General features: G+C 40.2%; 1 protein-coding gene across 1 annotated transcript; it reads left to right on the forward strand.

The window, feature by feature from the left end:
• Window positions 1–485: 485 nt before the first annotated feature.
• On the forward strand, window positions 486–16,262 carry LOC138073276 (Fc receptor-like protein 1). Its single transcript, XM_068964893.1, has 11 exons — window positions 486–541; window positions 4,877–4,897; window positions 7,567–7,836; window positions 10,125–10,412; window positions 10,556–10,834; window positions 11,174–11,290; window positions 12,779–12,806; window positions 14,056–14,138; window positions 14,349–14,420; window positions 15,165–15,196; window positions 16,150–16,262. Exons 1-11 carry the CDS (start codon window positions 511–513, stop codon window positions 16,219–16,221), a joined length of 1,293 nt encoding a protein of 430 aa, XP_068820994.1. The 5' UTR covers window positions 486–510; the 3' UTR covers window positions 16,222–16,262.
• Window positions 16,263–25,259: the final 8,997 nt, after the last annotated feature.

Here is a 25,259-nt window from a genome sequence, read left to right on the forward strand (position 1 = left end):
CCATTCGTCCCTGCCTTAGTGACACTTGCGTGTGTAGGGTGACTACAGTTGAGGCTGCTGCAAGGCAAAAGGATGTGCTGATTAGATATGGTTGAGAAGACACACTTACCAAAGATGATAAACATGCCATTTGAATTTCATCAGGACTACTGCCTGAGGAGATGCCCATCAAAGTCAGAATCTGCCTTTAGGAAATTTACTTTGAGTTACCTGAGTTCTTAAAGAAGGTGCTGATGTATTAATATGCCCTGTCTTCAAAATTTGGAAATAGAACCAAACTATAAACAGGAGTGTATTTAATCTTCTTGACCTCCAGAGCAGAGGAAATACAGTGGCTCTCAGGAGACGCTTGTTCCTTCTATTTCTGTACATGTATGCTTCCGATCATGTGACTTCTGATCCTGACTTCCTCAAACTTGTGACAAGCCACAGCCTCTTGACTCTAAGATGAATTCTTTTTTTGATGAGAGAGTCCCTTCAGTTCCATGTCCACTCCCCAACCTGGTCTTCATGTTGCTGAGGCTCCTGCTGTTGATCTGTGGTGAGTAGGACAACTCAGAGAAGGGTATGGGATTCTGTTCCCTAGCACTCTGCCTTCTGAAGCTTTGGGGTTTCTCAGGACTGAGTTTCTGCCCAGTGGTGGTCAGGTGTGCTCAGATCTTTACTCCCCACTGAGGGCTCGGAGCTGGGTAGAAAATCATAGATAATGGAGAGCCAGATTTTGGAAGAAAACTGCCATTTTATTTTTTATCTCATAGCAAGTGTTCATGTTCTGTCTTTCTTTCCTCTATTGATTCTGATTTTGTTCTTGGTGGTTTTGATAGCCACAAAGATAATTCATACAACAAATTGGCCTCTTAGTCCCTTTCCCTTTTATCATCAAAATGATTTCCCTATTTTCTTCCTTGTGTTGTGTGTTAGTCGCTCAGTTGTCTCTGACTCTGCAATCCCGTGGACTGTAGCCTGCTAGGCTCCTCTGTCCATGGACTTCTTTCTCTGGGCAAGAATACTGGAGTGGGTAATTACTCCCTTCTCCAGGGGATCTTCCTGATCCAGGGATCACCTGGGTCTCCCACATTGCAGGGAGATTCTTTACTGTCTGAGCCACCAGGGAAGCCCCCATCCTTCCTTGGCTTCCCCTATTTCTACCATCAAACCCCAGAACTTGTGATTACCAACAACTGTCCCACTTCCAAAGTCTTTGATTTCAGCATCCACCTTCCCATCCAATTACAGCATATTTCCAGCTCACTTTGTCTAATGCTCCATATTCAACATGCCTTCCACTCCCCAGTCTTACTTTTTCATTGTCAATTACTAAACTCTGTGTCCTCACTTCTCAGATTTCATCACAATACTCTCAGATACATCATCACCTCTCTTCCTCATAGTGCTCTTCTGACTAATATTCTTTTCTGCATGCTTTACACCTGTGCCTGAGCAACTGAATGTGACCCAAAACAAAAGGCACAATCCTGCTGCCTTTCTTTCTTTCTAAACGTAGTACACCAATCTCAGCTGGCTATCAGAGCTGCCACACAATCCTCCTATTCTTTTGGAGTCAATGCTCTTCCGTTCTTGATGACCACTTCCTCATAGTCCCTCCTTTCTCCTCAAACTTTTCTCTTGTTGCCCTTAATTTAGAACACTGAGGAAAATAAAAGCAATCAAAAGAAAATTTCTTCATCTTTCCACTGCTGTATCTCTGCCCAACTCTGTATTTACATACTGTGCCTTTTCTCCCCCTATTATGGATATATTTTCCCTCATCCTATTGAAGGCAGGACTCTCCACTTGTGCATTGGGCCCAGACTCCCTGGCTCCATCGTCAAAATGTTTCTCCATCCTGGGCTCTTCCTATAAATATACAAATATGCTATAATACCTTCTATTTTAAAATCATAGAAATGTGACCTCCTTTTGCTTCACCATTCAATGTATCCCTTTATAGTTTTCAGTGAGTTGCTATCTTTACCTGGCATCCTCCCATCCTTTCTTTTTAAAATTGTTAACTTTCTTTGTAGTAAGATTCACTTTTTGATGCATTTTGATTTTTGACAAAGGTCATGGAGTCATGTGACTACCACCACAATCAAAATACAGAACATTTCTATCACATAAAAAATTCCCTCAAGTCCTCAATCCCTTTAGAGTCAACTCTTCCTAACCCTTGGATGTTGTTAAACAGTTTTAGGTCCTTATAGTTCTTCCTTATCCTTTCTTGATTCCACTTCAATCAATCTTTGCCTTTACCACTCCACTAAAACTGCTCTGATTAATATCATCAACGACCTCTATGCTACTTCACTCAGGATTCATTTTTTACTTCTCATTTGATTCAACATCTCAGAACATAGTTGACCATTCCAACTTCTGGAAATATTTTCCCACTCGGCTTCTTAATATTATATTCTGTTGGTTTTCTTTCTAACTTAATACCGGATGCTTTACTGGTCTCAAAATGTTTGACTTTCCCAAGATTGGCATATAGACTTATCTCTATCCATACTCATTTCCCCAAGTTATATACTTTAGTCATTTTATGTGCTATTTTAAAGACCTTTAAATCAAGTTACTTGTTCAACTTGATCTCACTTTTGAACACCTTGCATATATTCAACTACTATCCAACTGTCTAATATGTATTTTAATCTCAACATGTCCAAACAGATCCTTTGATTTACATGAGCCACCACCACCACCACCACCATGGAACTTAACCTATTTCTCCCTACCATTCCTCCAGTTTTGTAAACATCACCACCATTCTTCCTAGTATACTCCTAGATACACTTCAGTTCAGTTCAGTTCAGTTCAGTTGCTCAGTTGTGTCCGACTGTTTGTGACCCCATGAATCGCAGCACGCCAGGCCTCCCTGTTCATCACTATCTCCCGGAGTTCACTCAGACTCACGTCCATCGAGTTCGTGATGCCATCCAGCCATCTCATCCTCGGTCATCCCCTTCTCCTCCTGCACCCAATCCCTCCCAGCATTAGAGTCTTTTCCAATGAGTCAACTCTTCGCATGAGGTGGCCAAAGTACTGGAGTTTCAGCTTTAGCAGATACACTTAATTCCTCTCTTTCCTCTATACTTTATATTCAATCCACAAGTAATTCCTATTGATTCTACCTCCAAACTTATACTGAAATTTGTCCCTATCACAGCACCAGTACTGCCTAACCCGAGCCATCATCCTCACTCTTCCAGACTAAATTCCCACTGATTTTCTCCCTGCTTTTCTTGCAAATCTGTAGTTCTTTCCACAGTGGGACAGTGATTTTACAAGTGTATGTCAAGTCAGAACTGTCCATGGTCCCCAATTACATAATGAATGAAATCAAAGCTAGACCAAGTCCACCAAGCCTTCTGTGACTGGCCCCTTCTTACTTCTCACACAAAAATATCAACCACTCTCCCCCTCAGCTAGATAGTTCCAGGTGCACCTGCCTTCTCATTCTGTCTTGGGCAAGCGCATTTCCTCTCGAGGTCTTTGTGTTTACTGTTTCTCTGCCAGGAATGTTTTTTTCCCAAATATTCAGAAGGCTTGGTCTCTAATTTCATTCATGTTTTTACTCAATTGACATCTATCTAAATAGTCAAAACCATCCCAAGATACTCTGAAACTTTATTTTCTGTTTTATTTTTCATATAGCACTGACCATTCTCTGAGATCATGTTGCATATTTATTTATTTATTTATCGAAGGATAATTGCTTTATAGAATTTTGTTGTTTCTGTCAAACTTCAACATTAATCAGCCCATACTTATTTTATAATTGAATCTCTTCCACTATAATATGAATTCCTTAATGGAAAAGATTGTCATTCAAGGTCACTCCTGCAACCTAAGTGCAATGTACAAGGCCTGACATGCAGTAGGCACTCAAAATTATTTGTTGTATGGATGAGTAAATAAAATGTAATGTTTATGCCAGCCCTCATTGATTCCCTTCTTGTACCTGAGGAACTAATTATTCAAATAAACATTTAATCTAAAACTGTAGGCAACTCAGACTAAACTGGGCTAAAATCTATAATAATAGTGAGATAAAATTTACTGAATGCTAGATGAATTCCAGACATCCTTTTAAGCATTTTGTGGATATCAACTCATTTAACCTTCACAAAACTCTGTGAGGTAGGTTTATTATTATCTCCATTTTACAGGAAACTAAAGCACAGAGAGGTAAAGTGTTTTTCCCAGAGTCACACAGCTCATAAGAGGAAGAGTCAGGATTCAAATCAACATCATCTAGCTACAAAGCCTACATTTCCCCCAGAATTTTCCATTTTTAACCATATGCTATAATATTATGGTAAATTCTTGAGTGATAAAAGAATCTTTGGAGAAATCTGAATTCTTTCTCTGGTCCTAAGCCTCCTCTGTCCTGAAGTTGTCAAATAAAGGGGCATCATGTCTTGGGTATGACCCTGTCCACTCTCCTTACTGATGAGTCAGCAAGTCTTTAGATCTGGGTCATCAGACTTTTGAGAGACGAGGTGAGGATGATGTGCTTGAGGATGGAAGTCACTAAGTAGTTACAGAACAAAGACACCATCTCATAATCACAGATGAGAGAAATACTGGGAATTTTGATCACAAAACAGAACTGTGTGTCATTTTGTAGGCAGGTGATTGAAGTGGAATAAGGGAAAAGGAATAGAGAGAAAGGAGAAAGGAAGCAGGGCAGGGAAGGGATAGAAAAATAAAGTGATAATGAGGGAAAAAGAGAAGGACAGAGAGAAAAAGGAGAGAGGAAGGGCACAAGGAAAGGAAGGTGAGCTGTTGGGCAAATTCTCGGGGGAGTTAAACTTTAGGTATGTTTGGGATTTGCCACCTCGTACTGACGGATCTCTGCTGAATTCTCTCCCAGCTCCACTCTGCGAATCAACTGGTGAGTCTCACTTCCTTTTTCTTTTCCATGATCTGTGGGTTACTTGAACTAGTGCAAGAGGTCTGTGGATGGTTGTCTTGTATCTGGTATACAGATGACAGCAGCTCCCTTGGGCCCAGATTGCTTGTGTTTGTACCAGTCTCTGCATGTGACATGTATGTACTCAGCTGATAGAGCAGGTCTTCTTTAGACAGTCTTTTTTACTGGGACATCTCAGTTTAGGGAGGGTGATGCTGTTTGCACAAGGAAGTCAGGGAGTGCTGAAGACTGACATCACAAGAATCTCTGCTCTCTGCTGAAAGAGCTCCAAAGCCCCTGTGTATTCCCTAGTTGGGTGCACCACTAGAAGACTGAAGAAAATGCCAAAGTCATACCACCACAGAGAACGACATTATAGCCAATGCTCGAGGCACATACAAATTGTAGACTGCTGCCTTCTTCCTATTTCCAGTCGTCCTCTGCAGCCATAACTGTTATCTCAGTGCACTTTCTCTCTCAGACTCTGATTTATGCAAGCTTATTTCATTACTTTGCTCCCAATTCAGTCTTGCTTTTACCAGGCAAGGAGGGAAGGAAATTTCCCCGCAGAAGAAATCTTCCACTAAAGTATGAAGCTGAAGTTCCAATCCTTTGACCACCTGATGTGAACAGCTGATTCATTGGAAAAGACCCTGATGCTGGGAAAGATTGAAGGCAGAAGGAGAAGAGGGTGACAGAGGATGAGATGGTTGGATGGCATCACCGATTCAATGGATGTGAACTTGGGCAAATTCCAGCAGATGGTGAGGGACAGGGAAGCCTGGCATGCTGCAGCCCATGGCATACAAAGAGGTGGACTTGAGTTGGCGACTGAACAACAACAACAACAGGTTTAAAATAAGTTATCCTGCTACTCCAACACAGGCTTCATGTGCAACTAGGAAACACAGGACTTTCTATGCCCAGAAATACTCAGTTACTCATCTGATGTTTGTCCAAGACTAATCACACCTTGTGTTAATGCCATGATGCCTTGCGCCTGGCTCTACTTTTACTCCACAAGTGTGACTCATTGTAGCCTCAGAGGAAATTTAAAGCCACATCCAGGATAAAGAATCAATGCTTTGGCCGCCAGGAATTTGCCAGGTAGTCTCTGTGACTGAGAATTTTCTGAAACAAACTGAACTGCAAGACTGACCTTTGGACCTGTGCAAACTGCCCTGTCGGTGTCGTACTCCATCTTTACCCCAGACACATTCAAAAGAGTGGGTTACAGTTGCCTTTTTTTTTTTTTAATTTTTATTTTTACTTTGTTTTACTTTACAATACAGTTGCCTTTTTAAATTCCCTTTCCTGCCCTTTCCTCTTCCCAAGACTGTGTTGCTCCTCAGTCCTCTGGGGACTACAATTTTCCAAGGCGAGAAAATGATTAAATGCACAGGGTGTTCCATGCCTCAGCACAGGCAAACATTTTGGTATCATGAAAGTGAAAGTGAAAGTTGCTCAGTCATGACTGACTCTTTGTGACCCCATGGACTATCTAGTCCATGGAATTCTCCAGGTCAGAATACTGGAGAGGGTAGCCTATCCCTTCTCCAGCGGATCTTCCCAACCCAAGAATTGAACTGGGGTCTCCTGCATAGCAGGCGAATTCTTTACCAACAGAGCTATTATGGTACCACGGTTGAACTGAACTGTTAAAAGTCCAAGGGTAAAGCATTCTGATAGGAAGGCTTGGAGATTATAGACACTGGACCAGGAATCACCCCTCGGTGATCTAGAACACTTAGCATTTTTACCTGATAAGGAGACAAAGAGGCTTTTCTTAGGAATATTCTTAAAACTTCTCAAAGAACAGAGTCTCTGAAGGTTGGATAAACAAATGCCTATGAGCAAATGCTATCAGGGCTTTTGATATTTCATAAATTGTTGCAACTTGCATAGATAAGGATGTAAGATGAAAGCAGAATACAGCTTTATCCATCTTTAGTTCATCCAGAAAAGAGCCCCTATGGCCAAAAAAAGGATACATGGCTTCTGTAGGGGTTTGTATAGAGGTCCCAGAGCAAGGGGTCTGGGCCACATGGATGTGTGGGTGCAGACTATTTCTTGGCAAGTGCATGCTTGTTCCTTCCATTAGGAATAGCAATAAAAGGGGCAGGAAAGACTAGTAAAGAAATCAAGTTCATCTGAGTATTTCCCAAACTGACTGATCTTCCATGTGTCATATTCTACCTCTGAAAGAGATAATGTGGGTCTGAGACATCAGGGAAAGGGGAACAGAAGAAAATGACAAGTACGGCTTATCACAAGGATAAATGAAATATATTTCCCTAAAACTTCGAGCTTCGCTTTCTCCAATGCCAACTCTAGTGACAGTCATCAGTATCCCTGCATTGTCTCCAAGAGTGTTTTCAGTTCATGGATAGAAACTTCAAAGAATAAGACCCAGGTCAAAGGGAAGGGTTTGCCTTGTGGAAGGAAGTGACACTGTGTAGGGGCAGGATGTGAGCAGCTGTGTGTGAGCAGTTGAAAGCCCATGGGCCATGTCCAGGTGGGGTGGTAATGTGAGAAGTGATCTGTGTGTCCAATGAGCTGGTTCTTTGAGTCTTGCTGAGAACACAAAGTGCCTCTGATCAGGATCTCTGAGCTCCATTGCCCTAGAATATGTTTTTATTTCTTCCCTCTAGAACTGTTTCTGATAGTCAGCCCCTCTCGGCCCATAGAGGGGAACACAATGACCCTGACTTGTAAGACCAAGCCCCCTCCACAGAATTTGGATGCCAAGCTCCAGTTCCTCTTCTACAAAGATGGTCGGGTCCTAGGACTGGCCCGGGATAGCCTCCCTGAATTCCGGATTCCTGCTGTGCGGAAGGAAGACTCAGGGTCCTACTGGTGTCAAGCAAAGATAACATCTATCAAAGTCAAATTTAGCCACAGAGTCCAGATAGAAGTTCACAGTGAGTGCCAGTGGGGACCTCTGCTGGGGTGGGCTGAGACGGGCAGAGACATGAGTCTGGTCTTCCCTATTATGTTCTTCTCCTGCATGCATGGATGCCGTCTGAGGCACATACCTAAACTTCTCTTTATCAGAGTCATTAAAAAAATTTTTTTAGTTGATAATTTCTTAAACTATTGGCTACATCCCACAGCATGTGGTGCCTTAGCTCCCCAACAAAGGATTGAACTCATGCCCTCTGCACTGAAAGGCAGAGTCTTAACCACTGGATCCCCAGGGACGTCTCTTTAACTTTTTTAATTAACAGTTTTATTGAGGTATAATTCACATAGTGCAAAATCCACCCATTTGAAGTGCACAATTAGTTTTTGGGACATTCACAGTTAGCCAGCCTTCACCACGATCAGCTTTAGACCATTTCCATCATCCCCAAAACAAATCCCTTATTCATGATCAGTCAGTCTCCATTTTCCCCTCCTTTCTCCCTAGCTCTATGCAGCCACCCATGGATTCTATCTCCATGGATTTTCCTATTCTGAACATGTCATACAAATGGAATCATATAACATGTTGTCCTTTGTCACTGGCTATTTTCACATAGGCAATATTTTCAAGATTCCTTGATGTTTAGATATATCAATATTTCATTCCCTTTTATAGCTGAATAACATTTCATCGTATGAATATACTGCATTTCATTTATCAGTTTATCAGTTGATGGACGTTTGGGCTATTTCCACTTTTGACTATTATAGATAATCTGCTGTGAACACTCATGCACAAATTTTTGTATAGGTATATGCTTTCAGTTCTCTTAGGTGTAGAACTAGGAGTGGAAGTGCTGAGTTATATGGTAACCAAACTGCCAGACTGACTTCCAAAGTGGCTGAATCATTCACTCCACCAGAACTATATGAGAATCTTAATTTTTCCACATCATAAGGGATATTTTAATAGATGGCACCATAAATGCCAAAGTGAGACATGTGAAGTTACGGTTATCTCTTAATTTACTGGCAATAAACTCAAATAACTTTCAACTTTTAAGCCTTGATTGATTCAACCTAAAAGAATAGTATTTAAAATAGATGTTTAGAAAACATCTTAATATTTATTTTATCAGAGTTCTTTTTTCCCCCAAGTTCTTTATTTTTAAATAGAGTTTATTTTTTAGAGTGGTTTTAGGTTCACAGTAAAATTAAGTGGAAAGTACACAGATTTTCTATAAACCTCCCACCCCCACATATGCACAACCTTCAGTCTTCCCTTATTCCTGCTATTCCTGTTTAAGCAAACAAAAGAATGTTTAGGAAGACCTTACTGTATTTCCTCATTGTGCCGGAGGGTGTGGAGGAGAAAGCTGCATAATACACAGTTCCTGACTGTGAGAAGCTGACACTTGGCTGGCGTCCGAAACAACTAGGTGGTCATGCTGTACAGGTTGACTATTGATAGAGACTGTAGAGAAGGGATAAATCTGACTGAGGTGGTAAGAGGAGGCTTTGAGGAAAAGGCTAAGGGGGAAGGGCTTATGGAAGAGAAGTTGAGGTCTGATTTTGAAAGATAAAAGGGAATTGAAGGTGTTTTGTGATTCTGAACCATGTTATCCCATATCAGGGTTGACATTTCTGACATCCTCTCCCACTCTCAAACAAAGAGGTATCCTAGCTACCATAAGCAAATGTTAATACCTCCCAAAAGCTGCACTTTCCCAAACTTGCTCAGAACTGAACACTGTGGACCTGGATCTCTACAGAAGCCACTGGATAGTTCATATGCCACAGGCCCTGTTCTAGTGCCTCCCACATGTTGTTTAATTAAACCCTGCAACTGTAGGAGGTAGCTACCATTATCTTCTCCATTTTACAGGTAGAAAATTGAGTCTCAGAGAACTTAAGTAATTCAAACAAGCAAGCACACACAAGAAGAGTTGGAACCAACATTCCAACCCAGGCAGTTTGCTTTGTAACCTAGACTTTTAACCATTATACTACTGTGCCTTGAAAAATGGGAGTTTGCAAGATCAGGGTTCTGGTAATCACACCGTTCTAGGCAGGGAGAAGACACTGCATCCTCCATAGGAATATTATGGTGTCTTTCTTACCCTGCCATCATCAACCCAACCAGTGCCAATTCCAAATCGGCAGGACTCCTTACCTGTCCCTCATCCCACCTTTACATAAATTTTTGACTTGACCAGAGGTCTTTGCTTCCAGGACTGTCACAAGTACCCTGTCCCTGAAACCTTCCCTACTCAGGGCCTTCCTGTGTCATCTTGTATTCATGTAGGAGTCCCCATTGGTAACGTGAGCTTGGAGATACAACCTCCAGGTGGACACCTGATGGAGGGAGAGAAGCTGGTTCTTGTGTGTTTGGTCACTGGGGGCACAGGAGATATCATCTTCTTCTGGTTCAGAGGAGCTCGGGGTTTAAGTCTGAAAACGAAGACCCAGCATTCACTGATGGCAACGTTTGAGATCCCTGCAGTGAGAGAGAGTGACTCTGACCAGTATTACTGTGCAGCTGACAATGGCTATGGCCCCAGCCTCAGTGAGCTGGTGAGCATCACTGTCAGAAGTAAGTTCCACTGCCCTTCAGCTAGGCCAGCATGTTCCTCTGGGGCACCCTGAGAAAGTTCACTGGGGTTGAGCCTCTGGGGGCAGGGCTTGGGAGTGTGTCATCATCAGATACCCCCTGTGACAGTCTACTATCTCTCTCAGTTCCAGTGTCTCACCCTGTCCTCACCCTCAGGGCTCCTGGGGCCCAGCTGGTGGTGGGGCACATAGTGGAACTTCACTGTGAAGCCGAGAGAGGCTCTCCCCCGATCCTGTACCAGTTTTATCATGAAGATGTTGCCCTGTGGAACAGCTCAGTGCCCTTTGGAGGAGGAGTGTCCTTCAACCTCTCTCTGACTGCAGAAGATTCTGGAAACTACTACTGTGAGGCCAACAATGGCCAGGTGGCCCAGCGCAGTGAGGTGATACCACTCAACATCACAGGTATAGCTTGAGTTGTGGAGCTGTCTTGGTCAATGTTTCTTCTCAGCATCCTGGAAGAGTTTTGCTGACCCTACAATGTCTCTGGTGGGTATGCTACTAAAGATGAGGCTTTGCAGGTAGTCCTGTCCTGGGAGATGTATCCAAGGGGCCAGGAGGACATCAAGGCTGGTTCCTCTCTTCTCCTTTCATCAGTGTGACAAGCTGCAAGTCCCTAGGTGCATAAATAAATCCCACCTGCCCCAGGAAGAGCAGGAATGGCCTCAATCCATGCTCAAAATATCTTCACCCCAAACCCAAGCCTTTCTCCTTGGCAGCTCATGTACAGGTCTCTTCCTTTAGTGCCTATGGAAGACAGAAATGAAGTTCTTACTTCAGGAGTCATTGAGTTGCTGCTTGGCATCCTTGCTCCCACCACTTTGGCCCTATTATTTTGCTGCTGGCTCAAGAGAAAAATAGGTTAGTATTTATAGAGATTGGTATTTTGTTACTGTGATCTTTGTTTACACTGAAGTAAGGCTAGATTTGTGACATCTATACTATTAAGGATGAATATATTCCATTAGATACCTTGTCTACAGATCTGCTCACAGGCTCTCCCCTCAACTTTCCAGCACACAGGTTAGTATCTATTAAAGTAGTGAAAGTTTTTAGTAAAACCCTTCAACCCCACTTATCAGTTGAGGTTAAGCTGATACCTTGAACTTCAGTGGTTTAATGTTTATACAAAAATGTAACTATTTAAAATAACCAGCCACTGGAAGAGAAATACAATGAACAGTTCCAGTTATATTATCTCCCAGTTAAAGTCAATGCACTAATTCTTATTTGCCATAGAATACTGTCACGTGTTTTTTTTTTTCTCCCTGACATGCTTACCCACGCATTCACACAGTCTGTTCATTGCTGTCTTTGTCACTTTTCAGTTTAAATCTCATTTTCTCCAAGAGGCTTCACCTGGCCACACAGCCTACAATTCTCTTCTAGGTGGCTCAGCTGGTAAAGAATCTGCTTGCAATTCAGGAGACCTGGATTCGATCTCTGGGTTGGGAAGATCCTCTGGAGGAGGGCATGGCAACCCACTCCAGTATTCTTTCTTGCCTGGAGAGTCCCCATCGACAGAAGAGCCTGAAAGGCCACAGTCCATGAGGTCACAAAGAGTTGTACACAACTGAATAGTAAATCATAGCACACGTTCTTAATCAGAGTACCGATAGCTTCACATTTCATTTCAACTGATAATTACATATTTATTTGCATGTTTAATCTCAGCTTTCCTGTTATTCACAGAGCCAGTTGGAGATGGGGCAAGAGAGGATGTGAGATTCTCACTTAAATCCCAAGATTTTCAGGCATTTTGGAGACCTCACCCCAACTATAATGTGTCTATGGTAGTGCATTTTGTTATGATAGGACTAGGTTGAAAAGTGAGTGTTAGTTGCTCAGTTGTATCCAGCTCTTTGCAACCTCATGGACTGTAGCCCACCAGACTCCTCTGTCCATGGAATTCTCCAGGCAAGAATACTGGAGTGGGTAGTCATTCCCTTCTTCAGGAGATCTTCCCAATACAGGGATTGAACTTGGGTCTCTTGCATTGCAGACAGATTCTTTACTGTCTGAGCCACCAGGGGAGCACTTTCAGGATTAGATTGTATGGTTGTAAAGCCAAAACCAAAAAGTGTTACAGGTGTGGGTACAGAGGCTTGGGCTCAAGTCCAAAGTCGATATTAACTGCCTTTGGGCAACTCATTTGACTATTCTGGACCTAAAGCTCTTCAACTGCAGTATGAAGGATCTGCCCAAATAATTGCCAGGATGTACTCTGGGAACAAAAGAGCACCTTGCAATGGGCATGCTAGAATAAGACACAGTCCCTGCACAAGGTCTGTGTGAAAACACTGAGAAAGTTTCTCCACTGACATGTATGCTCATTTGTTTGACTTGCAGGAAGACGTACAGCCAAAGATGTAGTCAGGTGAGACCTCTGTTTGCTCCGTGTGCACTGATAAAATATAGATAAATCTATTAAAAAGTTTTTGAACTGTTCTCTCTTGTAAGCTTTTCTCCATGTTTTATCATACCTAAAACTGCCACTCCACAGCTCTTCCACTGGTAACTTCATTTGCTTTTCCTCTTCTTTTATATGTTAACTAATTAATTTAAATCCTTTCATCATTCGTCCTAACTTATCTCTTTCACTAAATCTGCAGAATAAGAAAACTCTACTATATTGACCAGTTTCATACATTTATTCAATCAATTAACCAATATCTGAGAGTATGTAAATCATTTTTTTGAGTTCTAGAAATCATGAACACATGGAAAGATTTTGAGAGCTTTGAAGTATTTTGGAGTAGTTAAGATATACACACATTTCCAGAATACAGGCCAGAGAATAATAAACATACTGTAAAACCATTGATGGCATTTCTTAGAATATTAAAGGAGGAAGATATTTTTTAAAATTTACTTTTGATTTTATTCTATTGAAGTATAGTTGATTTGTGTTACTTTCAGGTGTATAGCACAATTATTCAGCTCTCTTAATACATTTTTTTTTCAGATTCTTTTCCCTTATACACTATTACAAAACACTGAGTATATTTCCCTGTGTTATACAGTAGGCCCTTGCTGATATAGAGGAGAAGATTTTTAAAATACTTTCATTGGGAAATATCAGTATTTATTAGGCACATTTTTATAGCATGTTATTATTTTTGCCAGTAAAAACTAGATTTTTTTCCACATCAAAATAGCTGAAATTACTAATTTCATCTATTTGTAATTCTAATTACAAATCAGATTTACTGAGAATTTTCAGTAATACATGCATATGCAGGACCATTATCTTTTCCTTCCTCAAGCTGCTTGTTCTATGTAGCAACTGGTTTCCATCTGGAGTAAATAACTATTCTTTCATTCAATATTTACTGAGAACCTATGATGCAAATAGCACTATTCTGGGTGTGGGCGATACCACAGAGAGCTGTTAGATAAGGACCTTACACTCCTGGAATATGTACTCTAGGGATGCTCTGCAATTCTCTGTTCACTGCAAGCATAGAGCTGTGGCTTGTACCAGACAGCTGTGCTGATTGCTGATTTCACATAAATTAGCATTCTCTCAGGACATTTCTTCCTTCAGGCTTCTCTCCTTCACTGTTTATGTCTGGAACATCTGGGATTCTATCCCAGATAGATAACGTATGTTTCTGTGTTTGCAGGAGCATTCCCAGCCCTGTACCCCAAGAATTCACCTACTTCAACTCACAAGCCCCAGAGCAACCACATCTTGACTATGAAAATGGTGAGGCTTCCCAAATGACCTGGGCCAAAGTAGGCAGAGGGGGTTGGTGATGTCTATGAACCAAATCTGACTCTGCTGTGTCCCTGCCACCTCTACAAATCAGTGACTCCTCTGTCCTCATGCCTGTGATAGGTGGTAGGTACAGAGTGAATTAAATGCCAAGAAGAAAGGACTGTGTCATATAATGATGCTTCCTTCTTTCTCTTTCAGTGAATATTGTAAGTGGGGATGAGGTTTATTCTTTGGTGTACTGTGTGCAACAGGAACAGCCATCAGCAGCAGGTGAGACATGAGAGAGTGAATTTGTCTCTGATTTTGCCTTTGCTGGAGCCAGAAGGATAATCAGTGACTGTGTATGGCAACATGGCAGCTGGCACTACTGCTTCTATCCTTGGAGTTGAATATGAGCATTGTTACGTCTATCTGAAGATTGGCCTGTGGACTGGAAGCTGCCTTGAGTAGGTCACAGTAATGATGCCAACTTGTGTATCTCACTCCCTGTCTGATGGCAGCCTTGGAAATGGCACCAACTCTTTATTCTCTGTAGCACCCCAAAACTGTTGCCTAGTTGTGTCTGTAGTCCCATTCTGTGCTTGATACACACAGAAATACTAAGAGGTATGGATGCCAGGAGGGCTTCCCTGGTGCTCAGTGGTAAAGAATCCACCCGCCAATGCAGGAGCTGCAGATTCAACCCCTGGGTCAGGAAGATCCCCTGGAACAGAAAATGACCATCCACTCCAATGTTCTTGCCTGGAAAATCCCATGCACAGAGGAGCCTGATGGGCTACAATCCATAGAGTTACAAAAGAATCAGACACAACTTAGCAATTAAACAGAAACAAAAAATGCTAGGAGGGACCATCTGGCCCTCACACTCAAATTTGCCAATTTTCCTAGCCATACTTGTGATGGCAAAAAAGTAAGACAGAAAATATTAATGGATACAAGTTACAGGAAATAGGAGACGAAGAAGTCTTTATTAACATTAATTTAAGGAAGGACTCTTAAATTTTCTCTTCACAGAAGAACCCCTGGGGACACATCCTGGAGATAAGGTGAGTTAGAATCCTTGTTCTTTCTTCCTTGTTCTTTCACTCCTTCTCCTGGGGACTGGGTCTCAAACTTCTAAAACTATGGCCACTTGGGAAAAACAAAAGATCTCGTCATCTATGTCCTATTTTATCTCCCCACACAATGGGGGTAAAAACATCCAATTATAACAGTAAAGTGTCTTTTAACAAGATAATTCTAGAGGCTCTCATATGCATATTTTAAGCAATGGATGTATAAAGGTTTGTAGCTAAACTGTAGTGGATGCTTAGTCTAAAAGTTCTATTGGTTTGAAAATCTTTATTCTGAAATACTGTTGAACCATGCATACATCACTTTGTGCTGTAAGGCTAGGCAAACAACACGGCAAAAACTAAACTGATATTGAATAAGATGAAACTAAGAGTGATTTTTGTCATTGAAAAATTGGTAATTTCTAAACTTTGATCAATTCAAGACTTCACTAATAATACAAAATTGTTTTCAGAAAATTGTAGAAACTCCAACTTCGCATGTGTGCAAATAGAGGAGGTGCTTTGTAATTTTGTCTAGTGTGGTGTGGCAGCCAGTTGTCTCAGAACAGAATTCAAGTCCTTGATAAACTCTAGTGACAGGATAAATTTAGTTTATGAATACAAAATTCTGATGCCCTTAAAAAATTATAGCCTATGGAATGACCTAATAAAGGCCCATAAAAATGAAAGAAGGGTTCGCATAGGTAGTTCAGTTTACAGCTCATCAGGACCATGTCTGTAGCCTAACAATGGGACCCAAGCCCTTTGAAAATGCCTAGGCCTACAGTCCCAGAAAGCTCTGTGTTCTGTCTTGAGTGGTGCACCATGGTAGGGTGTATCCAGGCTGATCAGAAAGAGAACCTGCGGAAGATATGTTCTGTTTGTTTTCCCTGCTCAAGTTCTACCCATGTTCTATTCTGCTCAAGTTCTACCTTTGCTTCTAGGACTCCTCAGCCATATATTCCAGGCTGAAGAAGGCAGATCTTACAGATACGGACTACGACGATGTTATGTAGAGTTACAGAAGATTTAGCTCTTGGAAAACCATCCATGACTTCAAACCTCAGAACTGTTATGTCCTTCAGAGATCCTGGGAGAATTAGCATTCCAGTACACCTCATCTGGGTGCTTTCCTCCATAAAACTATTTCTGCATCAACTGTGAAGTGCAGTTTGCTCAAGCTTTGAAGAGATCATCTAGAAGAACCCACCAGAACTCAGGAGTGGGAAAAACTTTGTTATTAGAACTTGATTCCTATTAGTTCTTTCAGGTACAGGTCAAACTCTGCTCTAAATTCTTTTTATAAGTGGAAACATGATGGGAATAAAAGAACTTGAGATCTTGGAGGTAGTAAGACAGTGAAGCCTAGAGTGCATGAACCCAGGGTTAGTGATTTTGTGGGACTGCTCCATACAGAGAGCTGCATCCATGTATTTTTTTGGCAAGAGCTTTCTCTGAGCAGACAGTACAGAGCTCTAGCCATGTTTCTTACATTGATCATCCTGTTCCTCCATAAAATATGTGACTCAATGAATTTTGGAGTCACTATTACCAAACTAGAATTAAATCAAAGTTACATAAAATTCTGTTGTGGTTGCATTCAGTTTTAATGACATATTTTATATGCACAAACTAATCTATATGCTGCCGTATTTATAATGAGATTTAATGTTTGTAAGTTTCACTACATCCATGGTTCTGTATTTGTTGCAGCTTCTAGAAGTTTTAGGAATACGTTTTCTTCCTTAATTCACACAGTTTGTGAAAATGTGATAATATGGTTTGAAGTCCATATTTTAATTTTAAAACAATCATAAGCTAACACATAAACTAAAACATTTAAAAAGTATACAATGTGAAAGTTAAAGTCTTCCCTATAAGTTAACACCACAGTGGTACCCATTGTTAAAAGCTTAGCATTGTTAAGATCTTAACTCTGCAGATATTTTTCTATTTTTTGTAGAAACACTTCTACATACATGTGAATATATTTAGAAGTACATATATTTAATAAAATGTCATGAAATATTTTAAAGTCTGTACTATTTTAAAAGGCTGTGTAGTATCCTATGATATGATAAATCATAACATTTTTCTTTTAGTAAAATATAAATAACATGAAATTTACCATTTTAATCATTTTTGAGCTACCAGTCTTTTCTTTACTTTCCACTTGTCAAATCCTTTATTTTTTTCTCCTTTGTGTTTCTTCCATTTTTCTTTTTTTATTGGGATAACATTGGTTTATAATATTGTATACATTTTATATGTATATTTATAATTTGACTTACATTTATACTACAGTGTGCTGACCATCAAGAGTTTAGTTTCAATCTATTACCATATAACTAGTTCCCTTACCCACTTTGCTATCTTCACCCCCCTCTTCACCTTTGGTAACTGCTAATTTGTTCTTTGTATCTATGTAATTGTTTTTGTTTTGTTTTGTGAACAGTGTAAAATAGGAGTCCAGTTTCATTATTTTGAATATGAATATCCAGCTTTCCCAACATCATTTATTGAATAAACTGTCCCTTCTTCACTGAGTATTCTTCATTCTGCAGTAAACTATTAGTTGACCATACATGCACGTGTATTTATGGGCTCTCAATTCTGTTTCGTTTGTCCATGTATCTGTTTTTATGTCAATACCATACTGTTTTTATTACAATAGCTTTGCAATATAGTTTAAAACCTGGATATGTGATGTGTTCAGCTTTGTTCTTCCTTCTCAATATTGCTTTGGTTATTTGATGACTCTTGTAGCACCATATACATTTTAGAATTCTTTGTTATATTTCTGTGAAATGAGTGTCATTAGGATATTGATAGGGATTACATTAAATTCAGAGATGGCTTTGGGTAGTTAACAATATTAATGCTTTCAATCTATGAACAAAGGATATATTCACATTTATTTGTGTCTTCTATGTCTTACATCAAGGTTGTACAGTTTTAAATACATAGATCTTTCATCACTTTGGTTAAATTTATTCTTAAATATTTCACTGTTTTTAATGCTATTCTTTTCAGATAATTTGTAATTAATACATACAAATGCAACTGAATTTTGTCTTTATTTTTTAGTTTGAAACTTAACTGTTTCTAGCAATTTTTTTGGTGGAGTTTCAGGGTTTTCTATATATTAATCAAGTTATCTGCAAACAAAAATTTACTTATTTTCTGATTCGGATGCCTTTTATTTATTTTTTGTTTTCTAATTGCTTTGGCTAGGACTTCTAATATTAAGCAGAATACGAGTGATAGGAGTGGGCACTCTTGCTTGTTCCTGGTGTTAGAGGAAAAGTTGCAACCTTTCACATTTAAGTATGATATTAGCTGTGAATTTGTCATTTGTGGCCTTTATTATATGGAAGTACTTTCCTTCTATATATAATTTTAAAAGTTGTTATGAAGCATTTTGTCAAATGCCTTTTCTGTGTCTATTGAGATAATTTTATAGTTTTAATTTTTCATCTATTGTTGACATCCTTTAATGGACCGGAACCTGGTGGTTCAGAGTCAATGATAAGACAGTAAAAGAGAGAGAGAAAGAGGCTGATATTCTTTGGTTTATGCAGAAAGCCAATAAATCCTTTGACACAAGGCTTGCACTGCTCCATGTAGGCACCAGGCGCCCTCTCAAGGGGGTGAAGGCACAGTGCGCCTTCACCAGAGGGTCTTAGAAGCCCGGGCAAGAAAGTGAGCTCAGTGAGCCTCTGTGCTCCAGAGAATTAGTGAGAGAGAGAGAGAGAGAGAGAGAGAGAGAGAGAGGGAGAAAGAGGGAGGGAGGGAGGGAGAGGGAGAGAGAGAGACACGGGGACCCAAGCTCTGATGGAGCAAAGGTATTTTGCTCAACATTGTGTGGGTATTTATACTGTCTTACAAGGTAGCTATTTTCAGTGCAGATAAAAATCAAAAGTCCAGATTTACAAATCGTCATAAGGCAATACATATCAAAGAGAGAGAGGGTTGTAAATAATCACTTTTACCATATAGTTCATAAAAAGAAAGGGGGTTGTAAATAGTTACTTATCACCGTTTGGAAAAACTAATGAAGGAAATGCATTCAATTCCTAAACCCCTGGGAGTAGTTTGCTACTCCACAAAATTCATGAATATTCAGGAATTAATAAGGGACAGAGGATTCATGACAGATCCAAAACAGCACACAGGAAGCCTCCTGTTAAATGCTTCCTGACAATCTATTAAATTAATATGTTGCTGCACCACACCAGGCTTCCCTGTCCTCCACTATCTAGCAGAATTTGTTCATGTCCATTGAGTCAGAAGTGCTATCTAACCATCTCATCCTCTGCCACCCCCTTCTCCTTCTGCCTTCAATCTTTCCCAGCATCAGAGTCTTTTCCAATGAGTCAACTCCTCCCATGAGGTGGCCAAAGTACTGGAGTTTTAGCTTTAGCATCATTCCTTCCAAAGAACACCCAGGACTGATCTCCTTCAGAATGGACTGGTTGGATCTCCTTGCAGTCCAAGGAGCTCTCAAGAGTCTTCTCTAGCACCACGATTTGAAAGTATTCATTCAAATGCATGTTTCTAGGAATCTATTAATTATTTTCTTATGTTGTCCAATTTGTTGTAATATAATTTGTTTATAGTAGTTTCCTACGATCCCTTGTATTTCTGTGGTAATGTCTCTTTTTTTCACTTACAATTTTATTTACTTGAATCCTCTTTTTCTTGTTTAATAGATTTGTCAGTTTTGTTTACCTATTCAAAGAACCTGGTTTCTTATCGTCTTCTACTGTTTTCCTATTCTCTATTTTATTTATTTTTGCATGATCTTTATTATTTCCTTACTTCCACTAACTTTGAACTTAATTTGTTCTTGTTTTTCTAGTTCTTTGAGGTATAATGTTAGGATGTTCAATAAGGTCTTTCTTTCCTTTTTTTTTTTTTTAATTTAGGCATTTATAGCCATAACCTTTCCTCATTAAACTGTTTTTTGTTGCATTCCCAAGTAATGATGTGTTATGTTTTTATTTTATTTTGCCTAAAGATTGTTTTTTTACTTCCCTTTGTTTTCTTCTTTGCTCCATTGGTTGTTCATAAGTGTGTTGTTTAATTTTCATGTATTTGTAAAATTTCAGCTTTCCCCCTGTGATTGATTTCTAGTTTCCTATCATTACAGCAGGCAAGAAAAAACTTGATATAATTTATTTCTCTTAAAATTTGTTGCGAACTTGTATTGTGGCCTAACATATTATCTAGCTTAGAAAATGTTCCATGTGTACTTGAAAATGGTGGGTATTCTTTTGCTGTTGGATGGAATGTTCTATATATGTCTGTCAGGTCTATTAAGTCTAAATCTTGTTCCAGTTTGCTCTTTCTTTATTGATTCTCTGCATGGTCCATTCATTATAGACCCTGGGTAGTTAAGTCCCCAAATATTATTGCATTGGTGCTTATTTCTCCTTTAGTTCTGTCTATATTTGGTTTATGTATTTATGCTGGATACATAAATATTTATAATTGTTATATCTTCTTGGTAACTTGATGCAGAAGACAATGGCACCCCAGTCCAGTACTCTCGCCTGGAAAATCCCATGGACAGAGGAGCCTGGTAGGCTACAGTCCATGGGGTCGAGAAGAGTCGGACACGACTGAGCGACTTCACTTTCACTTTTCACTTTCATGCATTGGAGAAGGAAATGGCAACCCACTCCAGTGTTCTTGCCTGGAGAATCCCAGGGATGGGGGAGCCTGGTGGGCTGCCATCTATAGGGCTGCACAGAGTTGGACACGACTGAAGTGACTTAGCAGTAGCAGCAGCAGCAGCAGATTATACAATGACCTTCTTTGTCTCTCAGTTCATCCCACCCTTTCTGTCCCCCACTGTGTCCAAAAGTTATAGCTTTTGACTTAAAGTCTATTTTGTCTGCTATAAATATAGCTTCTTTCTTTTGGTTTCATTTACTCAGAATTTGTTTTTTCACCCCTTTATTTTGTTCTGTGTGTATCTTTACAGTTGATGTATCTCTCTTCTGAGCAGCATATAGTTAAGCCTTGTTTTATTATCCATTCAGCCACTTGATTGAAGAATTGAATTTTAAATTCAGTCTCTTAAAACAATCATTATCTGAAGCTAAAACTTACTTCTGCCCTTCTCTAATTGAGCAAATATGGGGATAACTCTTTTAGAAGCTGGATCTCTGGAACAGCCTTTATTTTTTTTTTTCTTTTAAGTATTTGGTTGTGCTAAGTCTTAGTTGTGGTACACAGGATCTTTAGTTGCAGCATGTAGGGTCTAGTTCCCTGACCAGGGATTTGAATCCAGGCCCTCTACATTGGGAGTGCTGAGTCTTACCCACCGGACCATCAGTGGGAAAATCCCTGGAGTATCTCCATCTTTACATCTGCCAAGAACTTACAAATGCCATCCCCTGTGGCTCATGGACAGACATCCTGATGGATTCTGTGATGCAGTTAGTAACATTTATGTCCCTTTGGTCCCCTCTGAGAGTCCTTTCTGACACTTTCTGAGTTGCTCCCCACCACTGTCATACCACACATTTAAATATTCCCCTTCAGTCTATCCAACATCTGAGTTTTTGCTCCAATAGTGTGTTGAAAACTGTTGGACTCCTGGATTTCCACAAGGCTCTCTTGTTCTTTGGTGATTGTCTAAGTTGGTGGTCTTAAAGGAAAGACAGAAGAAAATTCTTATTCTGCTATGATGATAATATCACTCTGGTCCAGTTTCTTTCTGCATGAATTTTTACTTTCTAGTTCTTTTTGCTACAGTCTGTGAGTTCATTTGTCCAAAAGGTACAAATGCAGAACTGTGAGGTGAATGAACTGAGAGCATGTGATAGATAGTGAAGAAAGTCAGAACGAGAAAAACAAATATCTTATATTAACACATATATATAATCTAGAAAAATGGTATTGATGAACTTATATGCAGGGTAGGAATGGAGACACAGATGTAAAGAACAAGGTTTTGTCTCCTGATTCAATATGGACTTTAAGCCCATAAAAATTATTTAGTGTAATATTTTCTCCTCCACTCCTCCCCAGGGGAACAGTAATGTAATTTACATGTTTAACACTATGTTTTCACTTCCTTTTTAAAATCTATAATACAGGAATTTCCCTTCTTACCTCTTTGGCTATGCATTTTAAAAATTAGATAAAATTTTTCCATCCCTGAGTGAATGTACAAATGCTTTTTCTGACTGGGGATTATACCTATGTGAACTGGGAAACAGTTGCTAGGAGAGCATGTTAGAAGAGTGAGCAAAAACCTCTAAAGGGAAATCGAGACTGAAAGCCAGGATATAGTTTGGATCTTAGTGCTTATTTATTTTTCTGTCACAAACTGATGTTTAGCTGCCAGGAAGATACCCAAAGAAAGCTGCTGTAGGTGATGCTATTAAGGGATGGGATAGTCAATGACCCATGGTCCACAGTTCTCAGTAATTGTCCTTCCCACATGGAAAGTCATAATCATTCCTCTCCTGGAAAATCCATGAACACACAATTAAAATAGAAAGCAGAAAACTTCAGATTGAATTGTCTGATTCTTGGGGGCCCTTCTGCACCTGCCATCCCCAGGGAGTCTAGGCCACTTACCAGGTGGTGTTTTTACACATGGAGGAAGGGCAGCTCCCTGTTGTAGACGCTACTCAGATATCTGTCAAGAGCCTCAGTAAGTCATCCTGTGCCTCTGTCTCCCCTCAGACTCCAAGATTAGGCTTACCTCTACTCCCCACCACAAAAATGGCAATGCCTTCTGTAGAAGGGGTTTATAGCAACTTTTACCAATACTGAGGAAACTGGTACTCTTTGTGAAGACGAAAAATTTGAGCTCTGTAAAACTTCAGTCTCTTAAAACAATCATTATCTGAAGCCAAAACTTACTTCTGCCCTTCTCTAATTGAGCAAATATGGGGATAACTCTTTTAGAAGCTGGATCTCTGGAGCATCCTTTATTTTTTTCTTTCTTTTAAGTATTTGGCTGTGCTAAGTCTTAGTTGTGGTACACAGGATCTTTAGTTGCAGCATGTAGGGTCTAGTTCCCTGACCAGGGATTTGAATCCAGGCCCTCTACATTGGGAGTGCTGAGTCTTACCCACCGGACCATCAGTGGGAAAATCCCTGGAGTATCTCCATCTTTACATCTGCCAAGGAGGTAAGGGAGAACAACTTCGAGGCATTCTTAGTCTGAAATCTGTGTCATGCTAATTAGCCTATATAGGACCCCAGTAGATTTCTTGAAATTAATTAATTGAATTGTAGAGAATCTGCTGGGCAGAGGGGTCTGTTTCTGCCTAAATAACATCTGTCTGTATAGACAACATCCTTATTCCCACTAGCCAATTCTTTTCCAGAAATTCTCCAACAAACATTACCTCTGTGCATGCATGCGAAGTAGCTTCAGTCATGTCCGACTCTTTGCGATCTTATGGACTATAGCTTGCCAGGCTCGTCTGTCCATGGGATTCTCCAGGTAAGAATACTGGAGTGGGTTGTCATTTCCTTACCATTTCCATACCTATCAAGAGAGACATATCATGTTGTTCAAAATAATTATCAGTTAGTTCAATTCAGTCGCTCAGTCGTGTCCAACTCTTTGTGATCCCATGAATCGCAGCACGCCAGGCCTCCCTGTCCATCACCATCTCCTGGAGTTCACTCAGATTCACATCCATCGAGTCAGTGATGCCATCCAGCCATCTCATCCTCTGTCGTCCCCTTCTTCTCCTGCCCCCAATCCCTCCCAGCATCAAAATCTTTTCCAATGAGTCAACTCTTCACATGAGGCGGCCAAAGTACTGGAGTTTCAGATTCAGCATCATTCCCTCCAAAGAAATCCCAGGCCTGATCTCCTTCAGAATGGACTGGTTGGATCTCCTTGCAGTCCAAGGGACTCTCAAGAGTCTTCTCCAAAAGCATCAATTCTTTGGCACTCAACCTTCTTCACAGTCCAACTCTCACATCCATACATGACTACTGGAAAAACCATAGCCTTGACTAGATGGACCTTAGTCAGCGAAGTAATGTCTCTGCTTTTGAATATGCTATCTAGGTTGGTCATAACTTTTCTTCCAAGGAGTAAGCGTCTTTTAATTTCATGGCTGCAGTCACCATCTGCAGTGATTTTGGAACCCCAAAAAATAAAGTCTGACACTGTTTCCACTGTTTCCCCATCTATTTCCCGTGAAGTGATGGGACCGGATGCCATGATCTTCATTTTCTGAATGTTGAGCTTTAATCCAACTTTTTCACTCTCCTCTTTCACTTTCATCAAGAGGCTTTTTAGTTCCTCTTCACTTTCTGCCATAAGTGTGGTGTCATCTGCATATCTGAGGTTATTGATACTTCTTCTGGCAATCTTGATTCCAGCTTGTGTTTCTTCCAGTCCAGTGTGTCTCATGATGCACTCTGCATATAAGTTAAATAAGCAGGGTGACAATATACAGCCCTGATGCACTCCTTTTCCTATTTGGAACCAGTCTGTTGTTCCATGTCCAGTTCTAACTGTTGCTTCCTGGCCTGCATACAGATTTCTCAAGAGGCAGGTCAGGTGGTCTGGTATTCCCATCTCTTTCAGAATTTTCCACAGTTTCTTGTGATCCACACAGTCAAAGGCTTTGGCATAGTCAATAAAGCAGAAATAAATGTTTTTCTGGAACTCTCTTGCTTTTTCTATGATCCAGTGGATGTTGGCAATTTGATCTCTGATTCCTCTGCCTTTTCTAAAACCAGCTTGAAATAATTATAGTAACTATTAAAATTACTACCACAACTACTACCACACAATGATGATGACCTTGCCAGTGACTACTTCTATACCCATGTGTACTGCATATATATATTATATATATAATGACATTTAATCTGTCAGAGTGACCTTGGAACCCCACATTCAACCAGATACATCCAGAGATCTCTGAAGTTTACCAGCCTAGAGAAGTTTACCTTTTCTATCCTAACTATCCTAGTAGTCAACTTCCTCAAATAGGAGATGCTATGTTTTTCCCTTCTTAGTTGTATTTCATGACAGCACTCTTGGTTTCAATTCTGACAT

The sequence above is a fragment of the Capricornis sumatraensis genome, chromosome 2, assembly GCF_032405125.1.
Source record: "Capricornis sumatraensis isolate serow.1 chromosome 2, serow.2, whole genome shotgun sequence".
Classification (NCBI taxonomy): domain Eukaryota; kingdom Metazoa; phylum Chordata; class Mammalia; order Artiodactyla; family Bovidae; genus Capricornis; species Capricornis sumatraensis.